We start from the raw sequence: 22,058 nt of genomic DNA, 5'->3' as shown, positions 1-22,058 counted from the left end.
TTACGGGACAGGGAATTTCACTGAGGAATAATGTACCTCATGCACTGGAATCGACCACAGATCTCTGATGGAATAAAATTGGTAATTCTCTGAGATGTTTCAGGTATTTCAGTTACTTCATAAGCTCCAACTCCTACAACCTTGAAAATAGCTCCCAATTAAGGCTATGAAGTTGCATTGAAAATGTGATGGCAGACAACAGGAATCCTCTTTGTTGCAAGTTGAGTTTATTTCTTCTTTCTTCTACCAAAAAATCAGATTTTCCCTTCCTGCAGAGGCTTTTTCTGTGCTGGGAGACCATCAGCAGATCCCATTTCTGCCCTCCCTCTCCTTTTTAGTCTTTCCATGTCACTCATGCTCTCCAGAACTCTAAACATTTTCATTGCCTCCCTCTCACAGAACAGCAGGATTTCTTCCAGCATCTCCCAGGATTCACTGTTTATCTTTTTCCACAGGAAAAAGACATTGTTTAATTCACAGATCCTGCTCCCAAAACCTCCTTGTTCCTCATATTCATTACTTCTCTCTAAATGTAGTTTCTTTCACCTGGTTCCAGCCAAACCTAATTCTATTTCTCATATTGTTCCTTCAATTTGTGGAGAGCATTTTGAATTCTGTTCCTGCCCTCCAGAACACTTGCAGGCACATCCAGCACTTGAAGAAGCGGTTTTGTTATCCAGGTCATTAATGAAATAGCTGCAGCACCAAAGGAATACAGAACAGGCTGAGAGCACAACGCTGCAGCTCCTCCCTCATTACAGCCCATTTGGGCAGGAGACTTGGGCAAGAACAATGTAAAAAGGCATTAAACTTCACCCTCCTTTGCCTCCTGGAAGTCAGGCCTTTAATAATGTTGCCTGTAAGAGCAAGGCTGTGCTGATCCATGGCAGGGATTGCTCCTGAAGGGAATGCAGCTCTCCTGAAGCCAATTCCAGCAGCTCCTGAGCCTGCAGTGCCACCAGCCCCGGCTCAGCACAGCCCTGGCCTTTCTTTATTGCTGAAATGCTGAAATGCACCCTAAAACTGCCCCAAAGGCCAGTCCTGGGACAGGTCAGGGCCCTTGTCACTAGCCTTTGTCACTCTCTACACATCCAGGGTGTCCCCAGCTGTCTGTCACCCTGGGTTAGGGACACTCCACACTTACATCATTCCCAGGCTGTGTCGCTTCTGGTCTTCATACAACACAAAAACTGTTCCCTGTTTTTCCTGTAAATGAAGACAAAATTGCTTTATTTATTCCTCAAATCATGGGAATTGTAATAAATGTGTCACAGTAAGTACACACCCAAACTAAGGAGGGCTGGTTTGGGATTGTGTGTAAGGAATTCTTGCTCAGTTTAAATAGATTATTGTTTTAACTTATTGTAGAGAATACAATAAATACAGCAGTCTATTTCACAGCAAATATTTGGGTTTCAAAGCAGTAAGGGATGGTCAAAAGTGTCTTAAAAATTATCTCCTTACACAGTTATTTTTATCAAGAAGCAGGTTAACCCCTAAAAGTCTTATACACACTTAAATTGAAAGAAAAATAAGTGTATGTAGCACTTGGGGACATGGCTTAGTGGTGAACATGGGGGTGGTGGGTTGAGGGCTGGATGATGTTAGAAGTCTTTTTCAAGCCTAACAATTCCATGATTTATGACTTACATTGCTAGAAGTGGTTTTATCATAAAAGACTTTACAAACAAAAATTCTGCAGGAGGAACATCACATTTGTCCCGTGTTTCCTGTTCTTACCTGGGGGTCAAATCCAATGCCGTGAGCTTTGCAGGTGTGCAGGAGGAGGCTGTAGGAGATCCCTGAGAGGCTGCAATGCCTCAGCTGGCTGCTGGCCACGGCACACCGGGGGCTGCTGGGGGCAGGCTGCAGAGAACACCAGCACTGCTCACTGTCACACCAGCTCGGGGCACAGCCCAGCAGCTGAGTGCTGAATTACTGCCTTTGCACCCAGGATTCCTCATTTTCACCATTTATATCAGAACCCAACTGCTGAATGCTGAATTACTGGCTTTGCACCCAGGATTCCTCATTGTCACACCATTTGTATCAGAACCCAACAGCTAAAACGCTGAATTATTGACTGACTGTTCACAAGGGATGGAGGGACAGGACAAGAAATGGATTCAGACTGATTGGGTGGGGTTAGGTGGGATATTGGGAACAAAGTGTTCCCTGGGCTGGAATTCCCAGAGCAGCTGGGGCTGCCCCTGGATCCCTGGGATGTCCCAGGCCAGGCTGGATGGGGTTGGAGCAGCCTGGGACAGTGGAAGGTGTCCCTGCCATGGCAGGGTGGGATGGGATGAGCTTAAAGTTCCCTTCCAACCCCAAAACCATGCTGGATCCTGTGATTCCATAAATGGCTTTTTGCCAGTGAACTCAGCATGGAGTAAGGCTCCATTTGGAGGAATTCCTGTTCCTCACAGGCTCTGCTGGACACAGACATTTCCACAAACCCCTGTTTGACAGATCACATCCACAGAATTGCTCCATGAAGCACATTTTGGTATTTTCACAGCTTCAGTGGTCACTGAGCTCTGTGAGAGCACTGGATCCAGCCTGGCCTTGGACATTCCAGGGATCCAGGGGCAGCCACAGCTGCTCTGGGCTCCTGTGCCAGGGCCTGCCCACCCTGACAGGGAGGAATTTATTCCCAATATTTATTCCCACCTGACCTTGCCCTCTCTCCCCCTTGGATTAAGGCTGGTGCTGCATTAAGTTTGAACTCCCACCAGTGCCAGAAGAACAGAGTTGTTGCTCTGAGGAGCTCTGAGCAGAGCTGTTCCAAACCAGGGCTTTCCTGGTGCTATTTTTAATGTCCCTGGGAGCAGGGACACTGCACATCAAAGCCTGAAATTTACAGTATTTCCCCTAAAATGATATTTGTTTTGACATTGACTCATTTAAGTTGACATAGCTGAAATCCTGATCTAATACATCTCTGCCTGAAAATTAATCATGTTTATAATATTCTGAGAATTAATAACACCCATTGCTCAAGTCATTAACTTAAAAAAGGAGCTTCCAAAATCTGTTTCTCTGCAGTAGGGGACCACAAATAAATGAATGCTTGATAAAATAATCCAAGCAGCAGTTTAACAAGCGTAAACTTGAATGTGGCTGCAATAACACAGAACTATTGTTTAAGGGTTGGCATCAGGTTGATGAGGTGCTTATTTCAGCTACAAAGCATGCATACACATGCATAATGAACTGCAGGATGAATTATTAATGTGTTGCTTATTTAGCCTCATCTGTCTAGAAGATAATGTATCCTAACTATAATGAGTGATTGGTTTTGTACATAATTACAGGAGCAGCAGTATCTAGGAAATTTGTTCTTTCAAAGAAGGAGTTCTAAAAATAAAATCCCTGCACAAACTGCGGGGCTGCTCCGTTTTATCAAAATCAGCCCTTCAGCATGGAGAATATCTAATAAATTAAAAGGGACAGAATCATTATTAACATCATAATTTTACACAAAGTGTTTTACTTAATCATTCATTACAGATCATGTGCAGTAAAAACATTTGTCTCTTGGTTTGTTTCTTTTTCTCTTTTCCTGGGAGACTGGAGTCTTGTAGTTAACTCTTCAGGAGATAAAAATCTCAGAAATACAGAAAGAATTAAAAATAAAGCATAAAATAACAACAATTTGTGTTAATTCTGACAGAATTTTAATTTAAAAAAAGTTGCTACTTGATTACTTTTCATTTCTAAAACTTGGACTACTGGGACTAACCAGATCTAATTTACTTCTCTCCAACTAAAAGTGGTTGCTTGACGAGAACAATGGATCAAGAGCTCGTTAACCTCTAAATTACAGCTCCATGACATTTTTGGAATGGTGATACATCCCCTCCTCTACGGATGGAAAAAAGGGAGCTCTGAATCTTCTGTCAAAATATGGCAAACAGCTTTTGTTGTCTGTCCATATGTGTATGTACACAGACAGACACTTCCCCATGCTGGCTTTTCTAAAGACTTTTCTTCCTATTTTATAGAGCCCCAGAATATTTGTGTAGGGAAGGGACCTTGAAGCTGATCCCATTCCACCCCTGCCATGGGCAGGGACACCTGGAGCATCCCAGGGTGCTCCAAGCCCTGTCCAGCCTGGCCTTGGGATGAGATTGTTCCCCTTTAATTCCTACTGTGCTGTTAGCCCATGGCTTCATTAACCTGGTAAACTCCAAGACAGCAGTTTAAAACCTGAAGGGAGCAGATTCAGCTCCTCTGGAACAGAACATGAACTGGGAGTTCCATGAATGGTTGTATTCAGGAGCACATCGCTGCTTACAGGTTTTGTCCCCTCGTGCTGGACCCCTTGGCTTTGGCTCTCCTTTGCTCCCAGAGGTGCTTGCAGGATGCTGGAGCCACAATCCACATTTCCATCTGTCAGGTACACCAGGAGCTGACTCAGAGCCAGCTGGTCACTGTAGCCAAGGTCAAGGTCTGTTGCCCACACCTAATCAAAAACAAAGAGGGGCATTCAAATAAATTAAAAAGAACAACAAGAAGAGCAAAATTCAGCAATTGTGAAGGAACATCTCTGCCTGGTTTTGTCCTGTGTGTTGGCATTCCGGTGCTGGGGCAGGGTTGGCAGTGATGGAGATGTGAGGAAGGAATTCCTGGCTGTGAGGGTGGGCAGCCCTGGCACAGGTGCCCAGAGCAGCTGGGGCGGCCCCTGAATCCCTGGAATGTCCCAGGCCAGGCTGGACAGGGCTTGGAGCAGCCTGGGACAGTGGAAATGTCCCTGCCATGGCAGGGGTGGCACTGGAGGGGCTTTAGGGTCCTTTCCCACCCAAACCATTCTGGGATTCCACAAACCACTTCCAAACAGGAACAGCCAGAACTCTTCTGTAACTTCAGAACTAATCCTCCAGGGAGGCTGAGGGAAGCACCATGGATTCTTTCTGCAAGGCTCTCCACCCCAATAACCAGAGCTTGCTTTTCCCAGGAGTTTTTCCCACTTTAAAAATCCCTGTGCCTACTCTGCCAGTGAGAGATGTTCCCACACACCAAGAGCTGCCCTACAGAGGACCTCTTAAAACAAATCTCCCAGTGAACAACTCGCCTCAGCCCTGGAATGGTAAATGGACTCATTATAAGGATATTAAGGGGTCAGGCAGCCAAGGCCTCTTGGAAAAGTGGAGTTAATTTCAGAATCATATGCACAGAGTAATGCCCTTTGGATAATGGGGAATAAATCACCCCAGTAACAGTTGTTAATGTCTAACTGCCAAGTATCTGTTGCTGTATTAAATATCCTATTTGTCAACTTAAATATTTCCTGCTGCACGGTCTAAAATGCAAATTGGATGCTAATGGCTGGCTTTACTTAGTAATAGGGGGATGTTCCCCAATTATAATACTTAATTTTCTTCAATAATTTATTGTTTATCATCACTTCTGTGAGACAGGAGGAACTTTGCTGTCCATTTCTCCTTTCCCAGTGTGTGCCAACCTTTTCAATGAGCCAAATAACAATTATAAGCTATTCACACTGTGGGAGTGTTCCATTAATTTTGATAAATATTATCAACAAATCCGTGTCAATATGTCCTAGATCTTGTCTGAGCTGGGTTTTGCCCTTTCAATTAAAACTTTGCCCTCAGAAAGAAGTGACAAAGCTGAATGAGGGAACCAGGGAGTGAAAATCTCAGATATCTGAGGGCTGTTCACTGGCTCCAGGTGAAGTGTTTGCTCTTATTCCAGACTCTGATATTACACCTGATCTCAAAATCCACACCTGAAGCTTTACTGAACACAAACAGAGCTGCAGGAGGCAGCTGGACTAAAGGGGCACCCTGAAAAAGGTAAAGGGTAGAAAAAGGTACAGCCAAAACATCCCTGTGACTGAAGTGAGTCCCAGAGCAAAATGCAGGGAATGGGCTGAGGATTTAACAGCAGATAAAACATTAACAAACATTCACAAAGCAGCCATCAGCAGTGGATGAATCCATTCCCCCCTCCCAGGGACCCACACAAACCCCACCAGGCGTGGGGCAGATCCTACCTGGTCAGTGCCTACAACTCAAACAGGAGCAAAGGACATTGTTTTCATTTCAGATGGAGACAAAACCCAGTAATTACTCGTGTGATGCATTTCACACCACCTAAACCAAGCCCCAGCCCGCCAGGCTGGCTCCAGTGCCCAGGAGCTGCTCTGGAGCCCCTGCTCCAGGGAATGGCTCCCAAGGAAAGGGCTGGGAGAGCAAGGAAGAACAGAAAAGGCTTTCAGCAGGGCAACCTCTGTGCTGGAAATGATGAGATTGACCAAATTCTGGTTTAAGGAGTTGCTGTTTGCATCCAGAGGGGTTTAAATCGTTTTTGTGTGTGATTTCATCATCTCAGCCCCATTCCTGCTGCTGCCTGTAAAATGAAGAGTTTGGATCTACAGGGGGATGAAGGAAATGTCCATCCCCTCCCCTGCTGTAACAAAGGAGAGCTCCAAAACCCCCTTAAGCTTCACATTCTCCTCAGGTAAAGTCATAGTAATATTTTCATTTTCCAATCTAAGGTGTGGGGAGGAGAAGGAGGAGGAGGAGGAATAGGAGGAAGGCAAACATGGCTGGAAGCCACCTGTCCACCTCCTTCCATCCCTGAGCCCGGGGCTGAACCACCCCTGCTGGAACTCAGAGCAGCCAAATGGTCACTCCTTGGTGCCAGCTGGGATCACCCCCAAGGACTGATTGCCTGGCTCAGGGCTCTCTGAGAACACTTTGGCTGTGGCCATGTCCCCTCCTGCCCTGGATGTGTCCCAGAACATCCCTGGCGTGGGGGAGAGAGGAAGAAGCATCAGATGGCACAAGATTTTCCAGCTTTATCCTAGCAGGGGATTCCCTTTTGCCATGGAAACACAAAAATGTCCTTTAAATCCCCTTTGTGCTGCTACAGAAATGGGGCCTGGACAAGGGGTCTGGCCACATAAATAATCTCCTCCAGTAAATCAGGAGCTCTTAGACATGACCTGTGCAAAGGTAAAGTTTAAGTAAAGAATGATACAACCCTACAGATTAACAAACATCTATTATTGACCCCATCCCCATTTTCTGAGCACACACAATAAGAGCAGGGATGTAATTGTACACATTTGTGATTGGGAGTGTCAAATCCTGACAGGACTGCATGGAAAATTAGCAGAACACAAGGAGTTTGCATCTGAAATGTGGGGATTTTCAGAATTTATGTTCAGAAATTAAAGTGGAACAGAACAGCCTAGAACTGATACTTGATTTTCAAAGTCCAAAGGCAGTAATTAAGATTTTAGATAGATTTAAGACTGGTTTTAGGTCAAGCTAAGCACAGAACAGATTAGGACTCTCCAGATTCCCACCAATGGAAACAAAAGGAGTTAGAAATACATCCTGCAAGACTTGCTGGCTGTTTATCCCAGGGAACATTTGCTTCCAGGGGATTCTCCTTGGGCACACACAGCTCCAGAGCTGGTGCTTTGTGCTGAAGACAGCTCCAGTGAATAAAGCCACAATTATGCTGGAATTCTTTACAGCTTCCATAAAAACGCTTCAGCGTTAGAATGTAAACTTGAGAAGGGAAGGAAACATAAATTCTTAAAGAGTTCCTAAATTACAGCTCGGCTCTCTCTGGTTTAGCTGTTTTATCTGCTCTGCTATCGACGGCTGCGTTATTGTGAAGAGCACCCGTGCTAGTTTTAAAGAAGTGCTTGAGTGATACTGTAAAAATGTCAATTAGTTAAATATTAATGCAGAGAGTGGCTTTTGTGACTTCCCAACCTGCGGGAGGATGGATTGGGGCGGTGCTGCAGGCTCTCCTCCGGCTGCCATCTCGTGGCAGCTGCTGGCATGGGCTGGGCTCGCCCAAAAACTCCAATTGTAGGGCTCTGCCACTCCTCTGTCCTGCTGGGTGATGGTTGGTGGCAGCACTGTGCCTCTTGTTGGAAGATAGCACATAAAAATGTGTTGTTTTTTGTCTGGAGAAAATTGCTGGAATTGTCCAGCCCCAGCACTTTATCCAATTTATTATTCCCTCACTGTTAGGAAAGGCTGGAGCTGTGTAAAAGCCACCAGACCTATGGAAAAGGTGGCTTAGGATCCTGCTTCTCCAAATTATTATGTAAGGAAGTGGATGTGTTAAATATTCCCAGTCAACGCAGTGGATTTATTTGGGTGCAGCTCCCAGCTGGGATCTGACAGCTCTGGGCAGGATTCCACTCCCAGGGACCAAGGTTTGGCTTGGAATGATCATTGTGGAAAATAAAGTGGGAATCAGAAGGGATTCACTCCAAATGATGCACCTCCACTTCTTCCCCATGACACAAAACAGCATCTCCATCTCCCTTCCCTCAGGATCAAGGCACAAACTGAAACTGAGATGGAAACAAATTCCTGAGGCAAACAGGGAATTGTGTGGAGTTCCAGCTTTCCCTGCCCCTTGGATCTCGTGGCAGCCAAGGCTCTGTCTCCCCACTGAGAAAACACACATTGTTCCTTATCCATCCTTTTCTCCTAGTGCTCCAAAAATCAATATTTTATTTTCTGTAAAACACACTTGGAAAGAATTCCTGAGTATCCTGTACTCCCAGGAACTGCATCTGAGCCTCCCACCTACTGCATTCAAGGGGACCCTTGTGAAAGGAGTGAGCAAATGTTCCAAGGGTCTGACAGGATTTCTTGTTTGCCAAAAAAATGGTGCTTTCAGGAACACAAGCCTTTGTGTGATCTCTCTCTCACAAGACAGATGGCCTCATTAATTGCCTCCACATCCAGTTAAATTTAAAAACCTGTGCTTAAATAATGTTAAGGTTGTGGTACATGCTGATAAACATAGGAAATGTTAAGGTAAAAATCAGCTGGGAACAGGGAAGAAAACCAAGAGGGAACAGACAGGAATTCTAAGAAGCCACAATAATCACTAAATGATTTAACGTGTCCTTGTTTGTGCCAGGAAATGTCACAACCTCAATAATCCAGGAAGCAATCCTGCATTTCAGTGACCTCCTGGCTTGAGTGGAGCAGTTGGCAGAACTCCCATGGATTTCCATGGGTGAGGATGTCATCCCTTCCTCTTTTTAAAGAACTTCCCATGGAACTTGCCCAGTATGGCTCACCCAGAGTTCTGATTGCAGTGCCTTGCACATCCATTTTGGGAGTCAAATATAGCCGGGATCTGAACTGCAGAGCTCACAGATTACTGTGAGGGCAGGCCCTGGCACAGGTGCCCAGAGAAGCTGGGGCTGTCCCTGGACCCCTGGAAGTGCCCAAGTCCAGGCTGGATGGGGCTTGGAGAAACCTGGGACAGTGAAAGGTGTTAAAATGAGGGGATGGAATGAGATTATTTTTAAGGTTCCTTCCTACCCAAACCATTCCATGATTCCATGATTATTCTGATTCTCTTGTTCACCACAGCCACACTTACAGTGCTGTCAGCTCCCAAAAACCTCAAAGCTCCCCAGTTCCCCACAGCCTTAAAATCCAGGGATGCTCCCTTTTACAGTCAAACACATCCTAAACAGTGAGGTGAGGTCCTCGGTGAAGATCCCGGAAGAAAACAATGGCAGGAGAGTGAAAAACAAGGAGATGCCTCAGGTGCTGTTAGAATACCCCCGTGCTTCCCTCAGCTCGCATGCCCCAGAGTTTGGAAATAGTTTGTTCCAAAGGGCAAAGCTTTTTCCTGACATTTTTTGGAGTTCCATGGGAAAGTTGGGGTTTCTGAGCCTCAGGGAGACAGGGTGAGGTCCCAGACCTGCCCCACTCACCTGCTGCCGCCCCGTTCGGGGATGGGTGAAAGCCACGAAGTCCACAGAGAAGTAGCCCAGCACTCCTTTGGCTTTGCAGGCCTCCCCAACTTTCAGGCAGAGAGCCTGGAGAAGCCCAGGATCCACGGAACGCTGTGGGATGGTGGTGCCAGAGGATCTGAGGGGCCCCTCAGCGTGGAGCTGCTCCCCAGATGCCAGCAGAGTCAGCTCCCCCGTGGGCTCGATCAGCAGATCCACCGTCAGGTTGGCGACGCTGCCCGAGCAGGGAAAGGCTTCGATCACCCCCCCTGGAACGGGACAGGAGTTCCCGTGGGATCAAACCCACCAGTGCTGCCCTTCAGAGGGCACAGGATGGAGCCCCCAGCTCCAAGAGAAACAGCAAATCAGTCAGAGCGAGGGGAGCAGCAGAGCCAGAATCGCGGGTCTCATGGAAGAACAAGGAGTTGAATTTGTGATTTTCATTCCCACTTCCAAAGGGGGTCAGTCCCACACTGACTGGAAAACAATCCCTGGGGTGGCAGGAGAGAATCCAGCTCGGCACCAGCCCAGAACAGCTGGGAAATGCAATGTTGGGATCTGGGGGATGGCAGCTCCTGCTGGGAGCTCATCTTGGAGACTCCCATCCATGTAATGGTCTTAGCTAAGAGTCTGCCTGTGGCATTCACCCACAAGAGGAATTTGGCATGGAAATAACAATTTCCAGCTTGGTTTTCCACAGGAAAATCACCAAGGTAACTGCCTGGCACTCTGGATTTGCCTTTTCCTTGCATATAATGCCATAACCCCATTTATTTGGATTAACAGCTATGTAATAAAATTGGTACTAGATGTGTTAAGTGGCATTATTTAAAAATAAAAATACCTTCAAGGCTTTGATTCATCCTTGCCTATTCCATAAAGAAATCTATATATTAAATATTCTCACATTTACCTCACATGCTGCAATTCCCTAAAACCTTTCCCCAGATGTGACAGCCTTTGGTGCAGGACCCAAGGATTAAGGAGTTGGTGCTTATGGATTCAGAATCCAGGATAAATATGGACTAAAAGCTTGGATAAGACAAGTGAATGATAGAACAGTGGCCCATAATTCATTGGTAAATGAACATTTGAAGCATAATGGAGAAATAAAAGGAGATAAATATTTAAATGGGCCCAAGACTAACAAGAATATGGCAGACAATATGGCATAATTACTCCTTCTAACACTTCCCAGCGACTTTGCAGTCTTATTTACCTTGAGTAAGAAATGTTTGGAGGAATTTTTCCCATGTAGGGAATCGTTTCTCATTGACTGGCTGTACGTGCTGTGCTAAAAGGCCCGGCAGCTCCTGGGAGATCTTCACCAAAGCTAGCTCCTGCAGAAACAAATTAAATAGAACCACAAGCAATTTTACTACAGAAATGAAAACTGCTTGTGGGGTGATTAAAAACCAGGCCTCCAACAGGCAAAAAAAAAAAAAATGTGGTTACTGTTTACCCACAGTCAGGAAGCCTTTTATAATTTTTCTGCTTGCTCCTCTTCCCTCCTCCTGCAAACTTTCCTTCTCTGAAAGCCAATCCCCCCCTCAGCACAGCATCTCTCGCATTATAATTTATATCAATAATTGGATCTGGCATCTGAAAATGCCAAGTACTTGGTAACTGCTTTGGGATCAATAGCAGCAGTCAATAACTTGTACATTGCTTGTATTTTGAAGCAGCATATTGAAATAGTCACATATGCCAGCAATAGTTTTGCTGGTTCTATGTTTAAGCTCTTCTATCAACCCAAATACCCTTTAGACAGAAAAAAAAAAAGAGAAAAAGGAATAATCAAGCAAAAGCATTTCTAAAGCAGGAGATATCCTTTTAAATCTGCAAAATATCTGTAACAAATTCCCAAGTGCCCATGTCTTTGCTGGGATTTGATTAGTCACTCCACAGCTAAAGCAGCTTTTTTCCTAGTTTCAAATTCTTTATTATCACACACACAGCCCAGCCCCATTAAATACAGCAAGTAACTGCTCTGCTTTTAGTGCTCCCCAAAGCCCCAGAAGAACAGGAGCATATAAAGTGCAAGGACCCTGACTGGATTGCTTCAGGCTCCTTTCCTTGCTGCTTCATGAGCCTCCCCTGCTCCCCTGGGGCTCCTTCCCCTGTTTCCATCCCCTCTGCTCAGCTGCAGCAGTGACCAGCCCTGCTCTGGCCCTGCCATGTCCTCAGCCACCATCACCCCATGCCAGGCTCTGGAGGAACATGAGGAATCCTTGTGGCTGATAGCTAAGAATAGCAAATAAAAAATGAAAGCTGTTTTTCCGGAGCAGCGAGTTTGCAGAGATGGGCTTTGTCATGGAGCACATGATGGAAAGTAACCAAAAATGCAAATTCCAAATGACTTCACTGGGATTTGCCTACCAGCACGAGGAGGATGGAGCAATGATTGGAATCACTGGATGGTTTGGGGGGAAGGGAACTGAAATCCCACCCTTTTCCACCCCTGCCAAGGCAGGGACACCTTCCCCTGTTCCAGGCTGTCCAAGCCCATCCAGCCTTGGACATTTCCAGGGATCCAGGGGCAGCCACAGCTCCTCTGGACAATTGGGGAATATGGGATGAACTCTGTGTGCAGGAGAGCTGGATAAACCCTGCTGCTGGCTGCAGCCACCCTGAGACTGCAGGAAAGGGATTTTCCACCTGGGCCTCCTCAGCTGCCCAGCCATGGAAGGGGGACAACTGAGGGGAAAAATACCTTAAAAATATGGGTGCTCACATGGTGATGCTGATCTGGGATATGTGGACCCCTATCATATAATAAAGAGGAAAATATGTTCTTGACTTAAAAAATATCACAAAGAAAGGGGTTTAAAGTGGTTTTAGTCAGTAGATCAATACATTGAGCAGCACAACCTCATGGCAAAAACAAAGGAGCACATGAAACATGAGATCCGAACTCAGAATTCACCCAAAAAACAAAGGAGCACATAAAGCATGAGATCTAAACTCAGAATTTACCCAATAATAAAGGAGCACATGAAGCATGAGATCCAAACTCAGAATTTACCCAATAATAAAGGAGCACATAAAGCATGAGATCTAAACTCAGAATTTACCCAATAATAAAGGAGCACAGAAAGCATGAGATCTAAACTCAGAATTTACCCAGCTTCAGGTTTTTACCCTGCTCATTTCCTGAGGATCTGAAGGAGGAATTTTGGATGGCTGAGCTGACTGAAAGAGCAGAGCAGTGAGCAAACACCCATTGGCCTTGTGTAGGTTTGTGTTTGTGCTGAATTATTGCTGAGCCAACAAGGCATGGGCTGAGGTGGCTCATGAAAATCCTGTCATCTTTGGAGGGAGGATGTGAGCCTTGATGGATGGCCTGGAATTGCTGCCCCACAAATCAGCTCCCAGCTGGCAGTGCACCCAGCAACACCTCTGTCATTCCCTCCTCATCCCTGAGACCTGCTGACTCAGGGTATGGAGCAATTTAAACAGAAATATAAAAACAAACAAAGCAAGAGGTGTGCCGCGGCTGCCTGAAAGATTTTGATAAATCACAGGTGGAAAAAAACCAAAACAGAAATGTCTGCTGGATGTGGAGGCATTTGGCAGTGCTGTGCCCAGGTTTGTGTAAGGAACAATTAAAGTGGGACACAGATTTCCAGTGCCACAGTTCTGAGTTGCTTCTCCTTTCACACAGAGCTGGAGGATCACACCTGGCTGTGGAAGAAACCTCCCTAACCTGGCTGCAAAATCAGGCACAACTTCAAGGAAATTTTCTCTTGCACATCTAGGGATGGTGCTTTAGGATAATAAATCATGGAATCCTGGAGTGGTTTGGGTTGGGAGGGAACTTAAATCCCATCCCATTCCATCCTGCCACTATCCCAGGTTCCAGCCTGGCCTTGGACACCTCCAGGGATCCAGGAGCAGCCACAGCTCTGGGGAGTGTGAAGGATGTGAGCACCAAACCTGTCTGACAGAAACAAAGCAGGATTTTAAACAAATAATCAATTCAAGAAAATCTGCCAAACCTCCCTTGAGCCCCAAGCCCAGGTGGGCTCTCAGAACAAAGCCTGGGCACTCAGGGTGCCCACAGAAGGGACTCACCCTTTAGGGATCAGCTCCTGGAATCCTGGTTGGAGGGTTTTTTGCAACTGTAAGCTCTAAAAAGGCAATAATCCTGATTATAGGGAGTTTTAGTAGGCAAATTCAAGCCCGCATCCAACATTCACTCATGAAGTCAAACCTTTTAAAAGGATCAGTGCTCAGCTGGCTAATTTCATTTAAATTGGACAGTATCTCCAGCAGAGCCTACCAATGTTTTCTCTCTTGATGTGGCCCCAAACAATCCAGGACCACAGGCTCAACAGAAACAGGGAGCATTTGTTCAAACCTTGCAGCTGATGTTTCTCAGAAGCACTAAAAATGAGCAGCTCAAATATTGTTTACATCATGTAGAAATCTTTACATCTCTCCCAATTGGTTTAGCACCTTTTTATAACAATGAAGAAGCACCAAAAAAAAAAAAATACAGCTTTTCCCCACTAAATGAGAAATAATTTCTCACCCTTCTGCAAGATGAATTTTGAAAGGTTTTCTTAGGCAGTTGCAACACAAAATTAGGACCAAGAGTGGCAGATGTTGAAGGCAGTGGTAGGAAATCTGCTGGAGACAGAAAGAAAAAAGAAAATCTGAAAAGCTGGTTGAGAAGAGAAATAAATAAATAGGAAGAAGAAATAGAAGCAGGAAGAAAGATCTGGGGAAAGCAAGAGGCTGCAGAGCAGGATGCATAAGATGCAGGGGTTTTTAGCTAAAAACCAGATGGAAAGGATCATTTAGACCTTGCAAGCAAACACAGTGAAGAAAGGAACTCCAAATTCCTTTAAAGGAAAGCCGAGTGGGTCAGAGAAGAATAAAATCAGCAGAGAGCTCCTGAGCAATACAAAGTGCCACGACTCTGCTGCAGTCAGTGGAGCTGTGGCCATTTATGCCACTTGGATGGCACAATGACAATTCCTGCCATTTATAAGCACATCCTTTCTCCTGTGAGCAGTGGAGCTGGGATAACTCACTGCAGCCTGGGTGGGAGCTGGTCCAGCCCTGATGTTCTCAGTGACACCAGCAACCATGGAAGGAGCCAGCGCCTGCTGCCCAAATGTCCAAGTAACTGCCATTATTTCCTGTTTTGCAAATTAGACTGATTGGGCACTTTTTTCTTATTCAGACAGGTCCACCCCGGCCAGAAGCACAAAGTACCACAGTGAACTGAATAAATGGAGAGATCTCTCAAACTGGGAATGGCTTTGGAAGCAGCACACTGAACACCCTCTATCTTCTTAAAGCGTGCAACCTGATTTAAAGCCCGGGCTTTTCAGTGTTAACTGCAAATTTTAAAATTAAAAAAGTGCCAATTCTGCCTTCCCCAGAGCTGGGAAAGCATGTTCCGAGCTCGGGTCCCATCGTGGCAAACAGCCGTCATTACCGCCTCACACAAATGCTTTTCCTATGTAAAATTGCTTTGTAAAATATTTGCTCCATCTGCTGAAAGGAGCAAAGACAATTTTCCCTGATAGCTAATGGCCCATTTCAGCTGCCTGCCATGGAGGGGGTGCAGAAGACAGAGCCCACAATCCTGCACTTGCCTGGGCTCATCCTCGCTGCCCGCCGGGCCGGCGCTGCTCCCACTCAAGGGTTTGTGGGGCTGGGGCACATCTGCCAGGCCTCAATGAACCCCACAGACGGGACAGCCCCTTCCAGGCTGCCACAACCAGGAGCTGAGCTCCTTTTCAAAGCCCCAGCCCTTCAAGTGCTGCTCCTTTTCTCACACCACATGGGGCCACGGCTCTGCGCGCTCAGGGTCTGGGCACTGAAAGATCAAGCACTTCTTTTAATTCTAAATTCAACCACAGACACACAAAAACCCCACAAAACCCCCTCTGCCCTGCTCCAAACCCCCTCCCAAGCGCTCCTTTCATTGTGCACTTTCCTATTTAGCATCCATTGAAAAGCACATGTTTACATTGTGCCCTGAACTACTTCAACATCTGCTAACAGACCAATAAAAAATAAATAAACCAGGATTGTTTAGGAAGAGAGATCCTTCCTATTTCCTGCAAACACTCCGAAAGTGGCAGCGGCAATTTGCTGCCAGATCCCTGCTCGGAAAACAATCTATGCAGGGAAATCAAAGATCAAATCTGTGCTGCAAAAATCAGCCAGGAAAAGGATCTTCAAAGTGCTGTGAACTCCTCAAATAATTCTGCTTGTTTATCCACTGAATGTGAATTTAGGATCAGGATAATTTTACTAGTTAGTTTGCTTTCCAATCTAAATAAATATTCCAAATTGTGTCTTTTGCAAGGTGCATCCTGCATGTGTAAGGTTCCCCACATCTTCTTTCAGAGCAAAGAAAACATAATTGTCATGATCTTCAAAAATCTCTCTTCAAAACAATAATCCTGTATTTATTTTAAAGGCAGCATTTGTAAGTTCAGGACATTGGGATGTTGATTCTCACATAAAATGAGACCAGGAGTGTTTGAAGGCATTTTCCTGTATTTTAGAGAGATTTCTGCAAGTGCATTTTCTGTATTTTAGTGAGATTTCTGCAAAGGCACAAACAATTCTGGTGTCCTCAGAAGAAAATTATTTTCGCAATTAATTGACTTCCCTTTTTTTCCATCTCTATAAAATTGCTACACTTCTGTGACTTGCTCTCCTTTCTGGTTTGTACCTCTAAACAAAATATTCTAATGAATTCCAAAAATGTGGTTTCAGAAAGGAAAAAAACCTTATATGGAAAATCCACAGTCACTTCTCAGGAATTTTATGGAAATTGCTGTAATGCTACAGGAATTGTCAGACAAAACCTGCATTGTTTTTCACAAACAACACACACTTAAACTCCCTTTATTCCCAGAGTTGCCTATGCGTTACTTTTTGGATTTTAGCAAAACAAACATTTTTAAAATAATCCAAGCAGGCATTTTATTGGCTGCACCAACATTAAGGCATTTCAGATTTCTTTAGTGCTCCTGCTTTATCCTCTCCTTCCCCACTGTTATTGCTACAAACTGGCACTTAAATTCAATTGATTCAAAATATTCTGGATCCATATGGCCTCAAACCCTGGAGCTGAAGTTCTGATATTGCCTCACTGCTGTTTTCTAGCATTTGCCTCTCCTCCAGTCCCCAGATGGTGGAAGTAACATTTAAACCTCCTTTTCCTCTGCCTTGTACAATAGACCTTGGCACCATTTCAACTGTTTACTCCGGTAATTAACAGCACTGATACCACAACAATTACAACTCCTACAATCTTAGCACAATAATGCTATGAATTAGTGAGAGCTAATGGCTGGAAGGTATAGTGGTTCCAGACTGAGATCTGTGCATTTCTCGAATAAAATAAAAGGTAGGAACAGCACGCTGGCGGTAGACAATGATTACCTAGTAATTAGTTTACACAAAGCTTCCTATTTAATGGCAAAACGCTGTAATTAACGCGTGACAGAAAATCAAAGGGTACTTTGTAAGCATATGAAAAATTAACACTGCAGGCCTATAGCTTTATGTACTGATTAGGAGCATATTAAATCAATAGGACACACAGCCCAACAGCTTGCAGAGCCCCTGCTTGTGGTTCAGGGATGATATTCTGGGTTTCACCAAGCCCAGGGACACAAATCTGCTTTATTTCACCTCAGATTTGCTCATCACGTGCAGATAATCTCAATAAACTGAGGGTCGTCTGCAGGTGCAATGAATATTTCAATTATTTGGAATAATTGCTCTGCTCTCACTAAAAACCCTCCAGCACTGCTCCTTTCCATCACTGAGCTCTTCCTGAAGTCTTTGGGCTCCTTTTCTTTCCCTGTTAAACATGATATCAGTTAGAAGAAATGCTAAAATGCTGGAAATGCATTTTCTGGGGATCTGTCAGGGTTTCTGGCCCTCTTGAGGCTGGAAGAATTCCACACCTGCAATTGCACGTGCACAGCTGGCTCCTTCCTTGAGAACCCCCTCCGTGGGCTCTAGGTGTTACACTCAGATCAATCAACAAAAACTCAGGAAAAAAGCAGTGTTAGGAAGCTCTGCTGTGTTCAAAGGGGGTCAGGAAGGAGTGTGCTGGCACTGGCAGGTTTCTGAAATTACGTTTTTGATGGATTGGCTTTATCCTGATTTGTTTGCACACACATCCTCCTCTGAGTTCCTGAACTCAGCAAAGAAATAAGATGTGGAAATCTCAGTGCATGGAATTCATCCAAGCAGGACACAATCTGCTCCCCTCTATTCCTAACTAATCCCAAAATTCATCTATTACTTCCTGCAGGACTTTTAAAAGCTGACCAAAAAATGGTTCATTTAAAGAAGCATCCTGCATTTTGCATTCCTATTTCCCAACAGCGATCATTGCAAAATCCTGCAAGCAGCATCCAAATCTTGTTTTAGGTGATTCAGACCAAAAATTGTCCAGAATTGTCCTTTTGAAAAGGTTCTGATTTCCTCATTGTAATAAATAAACTGCATTAATTAATTAACTGCCTTCAAGGAAAAAAAACAGAGACAAAATCCTCTGACTCAACTGGAGGAGTAAAACTCAAACATTTTTCTAGCAGGGGATGCCCAAGTGCATTAAATCCTTTTTTTTTTCCCTATTTGATGATATTTGACAGATATTTGATGGAGAGTTTTGAAATGGCTGTGTAGCTACCAGTTTTAAGGGCTTGTTCAGAGAGTATTTGTTGCTTGTTTTTCTGTGTCTTGTTCTATCCCTGGATTTTCAGCTCTTCTTTATCCCTTTGTCTCCAGCCTGATCTTTGTTCTTTTCAGACTTGCTGCTAGATAAACTCACATCATGTTGTTGATCCTGGTGGTTAATTAAGTCACAGGGCAATAAAAGATAATTCTAAAATTAATTTCAGTAGTAATTTAATCTAGTGATTTACTACAATTCCACATTTATACAAGAGGATGGGATCCTGCAGTCCTGTGTTATTTATATAAAGGGACTTGTGAAAAGAAGAAAAAAGGCAAGGCCAACAAGAAGGTGATGTTCTCTTTGCCCTAAAAGGGAAGAGTCTTGGGAGTTTGAGTTCCTAAGAAAAAGGAAAATATGAAGACAAAGTGAGTTTATCCATTACTTGGATACTCTCCCAGCCTCCAAGAAGTCAGAATCCCTCTAAACCAGAGATTGTGTCAGCAATAATGAGAATTTTTCATGAATTTAGTCTCCCAGCAAGGGTCCATAAAAGTTTGAGTGAGATTTTCCAGAATCTGAGCTGCTGACTTGGAGCAGGAATGAGATGCCCAGCTAAACTATCTATTAATAAAGACTATGGATATCTTAATCCAGATATTCCAAAAAATTATTCACTTTTTCTTACAGCAGCAAAAACACTTTTTGTGCTATGCATGGGGTGACTGCAGCTTGAACTAGTACAGAAAACCTGCAGATGTTAAAAATGAATTTATTTGTTCCCTACAATCATCATTCACCCTACAGGATACTGAGTCTCCTTATCAGATTAACTGTTTTTTGGGGTTTTTTTGCACACAACCAGGGCCAGACCCTGATGTTTTTTTCCACACTGGAAGATGTCTCCAGAACCAACCCCACAAGTGCCAAAAGTTCAGCAGTTCTCTGGATATTGAACCATTGGAGCTGGGCCTCAGGATGAAATTCCTCTGCTGACAGACTCAAGCAGTGCACAGGGGGCTGATGGACTTGGAGACATTTTGCAGTTTATGAATTCAACCCTTCCTGCAGCTGCAGATTAATTGTTCAGATAACTCAGAGGCTGCATTAAGTTAACAAGGTGAAACCCATCCATAATCCTGTCGTGCATTTGGGGCTGCCCCAATGCTGTATTTGCATTGAGGAATCTAAAATCAGGCTCATTTTTAGCTGGAATAGATTTTTACACAGTTCAAACTCACCAAGTCCATTATTTTTAATCTGTTGCCTACTCCACGCCACTGAGGAGAATCTGGGTGGCGTGTCTTAAACTGCTATGCAAATGATGCTATTTGTAAGTATTACCATAATTTAGTGCTTACAGTCATGTTCTCATTTCTAATAATTCCACCAGAATGGAGAGGCTTTTCACTGTGCTGCTAGCCTGCAGGATAGTCTTTCATCAAGAAGCTGAATTTTTTAATAACCTGCCAGCATCCGTTTGTGTGTGGCAGTGACACGACGTCTTCATTATCAAAGGAACCAGGTCCCCACACTGCACCAGGACATGAAAGCACAAACTCCTGCTTTGATGTTTAAATGTGGATCATTACAATGGTGTTCCCTGACAAAGGAGTGTTTTAATCCCCTGCTCTCCCTGTGCTGAGGCTGGGGAGGCTGTGAGTCCTTGTTTCAAAAGAGGGTAAACGTGGAAGGCAGGGAAATTGGAGAAACGTTCAAGGTGCTCAGAACAGCAGCAAGTTCCACACTTTGGAATCAGAGAGGTTGGATTGGGAGGGATTTTCAGGATCATCCTGATGCCTCAGCTTTCAGCTTTTATATTTTTCAGGTTCTGTGCTGCTTTAGTGGGTGGGTCTGGGCTTCACATTCAGGGATGGTGAGCTCTGTGCACAGAGCAGGGACACAAAACAATTCCTGCTCCAGCTGGGCACCAAGCACAAATGACCCAAATCTCAGCCCAGGAGCACAAACCCCGTGGGCTGGAGAGAGAAAAACAAGCAGGGTGGGACTGCCTGGGCTCAAGCTGCAATGGGACAATGAACTGCAAGGTGCAAATGGAGCAGAGCTGATCCCAGGGACAGAGCCCGTGCCCGGCCGTGCTCTGGGTTTGGGGCCATTTTGGTTCATCTTGGGTGCAGCCCTGGCTGGGCTCTGGTGCTGCCCAAGGTGGATCCATGGAGGAGATGCTGTCAATAAATCCCTGCTTTGTTCTGGAACTCTGCCCAGCCTCTGCCCCAGCTCAGCCTGCCCAAGGCATCGATCCCATCCCATCACCTCCCACCATCCCAGGCTGCTCCAAGCCCTGTCCAGCCCAGCCTGGGACATTTCCAGGGATCAGGAACCCAGAGCTTCTCTGGCCAACACTTTGGCAAAGGCCACGTCAGCACTGGCCTGGAACTGTCTGCTGACTTTGGGAAATGACATCAAATTCATTATTCCATGTTTGTTTCCCAACTTCCAACGTGTGTTTGCATTTAGGGGTTTCTCACTGGTTGTACCCAAGCTCGAGGCAGTAAAAAGGAAGTCTGGGCTCACTGTGGCCTTTATGCAGAAGCACTTAGGAAAAGAATGAGAAAGGCACAGAAACAGGGAATGTCACTGCTATCAGGGACAGAACTGCAGTGCTGGCTCCTGGTTGTGTCCTGGCTCAGGTCTGGGGGCAGGCCCTGGACACATCCTGAGCTTTGTGTCCCACTGGGGTGGAATTTCAGGGGCTGCTTCATCCTGCCTGACTTGCAGATCAGAGGAATTATCCCTTCAGCTTTCTATCAGGAACTGTTTTATAATGTGAAATTATTCTGTATCTGTCAAACACAGCAGAACCGTAATCAGCCCAATTTGAAACTTTAATATACAATATAATTCAATCAACCCCAAATTTCAAACCCATTTTGATTGAATTTAAAAAAATCAGAGGAGCTATAATGAGTAGTTTATGTAAATTAAACAATTTTTCTGGATACATTCCTTCTGGCTTTAAAACCATTACATTAGGAATGAATTTGGCAAGATATACAGAAATATCAAATGCTTATTGAAATTAAGACATTTAAATACCAATGAATATTTAAACTACAAATAGTTCTTGGAATGCCAGAATAATGAAGTATGGTTTCATATGGATTTTTCTGCAGTTAAAATGTATCATCTTCCAGCCTCTCAATCCTGGGGATTCTTAGGAATCCAGGAGTGCCTGAGTTCATGCTCTAATGTTTCCCTTAGTTAGATTTTTACAGATGGCTCTCCTTACCTGAACATCCCTAGTAATAAAACTTACAGCAGCTTAATGATCACCAAAACCTACAAGTGTCGTCTCATACAGGTTTAAAAGTTATTAATGAGGCAAATCATCCAGAAAAAATAATCCATAGAAAACCAGCTGAAAAACCAATCAGTTTGTACGAGTTCAAATTAGTGGCGGTCAGCTATTTTAATCCCAATCCTAATTAATCTTTGTTTCAATAATTCCAAATTTCTATGGAAAGAATTCCAATGGAGATTAGGCTGCGCTGCCTATAAACCTTCCTTTATATGTCTTCACAAAAATATATAAAATTTTATATGTATAAAAAATGTATAAACCCTGCCTTTTATTGCATAGGAAGTGTTACAAATCCTTCCACAGTTGGCTGCCAGGCA

The 22,058-nt window shown here is 44.5% G+C and overlaps 1 protein-coding gene across 1 annotated transcript in view; it reads right to left on the bottom strand.

The window, feature by feature from the left end:
• The window catches only part of IQCH (IQ motif containing H), a 50,953-nt gene that overhangs the window by 1,864 nt on the left and 27,031 nt on the right, over nt 1-22,058 (bottom strand). Inside the window, exons 16-20 of the mRNA XM_058811101.1 lie at nt 10,974-11,094; nt 9,737-10,023; nt 4,298-4,465; nt 1,741-1,866; nt 1,145-1,206 (exon numbers count right to left, since the gene is read on the bottom strand). Coding sequence (XP_058667084.1) covers nt 1,145-1,206; nt 1,741-1,866; nt 4,298-4,465; nt 9,737-10,023; nt 10,974-11,094 — 764 coding nt within the window. The remainder of the gene's footprint in view (nt 1-1,144; nt 1,207-1,740; nt 1,867-4,297; nt 4,466-9,736; nt 10,024-10,973; nt 11,095-22,058) is intronic.

Source organism: Ammospiza caudacuta, chromosome 10 (assembly GCF_027887145.1).
Source record: "Ammospiza caudacuta isolate bAmmCau1 chromosome 10, bAmmCau1.pri, whole genome shotgun sequence".
NCBI classification, from domain to species: Eukaryota; Metazoa; Chordata; class Aves; order Passeriformes; family Passerellidae; genus Ammospiza; species Ammospiza caudacuta.
Note: the sequence above shows the minus strand (reverse complement) of the source record. Positions and strands in the feature narration are given on the sequence as shown.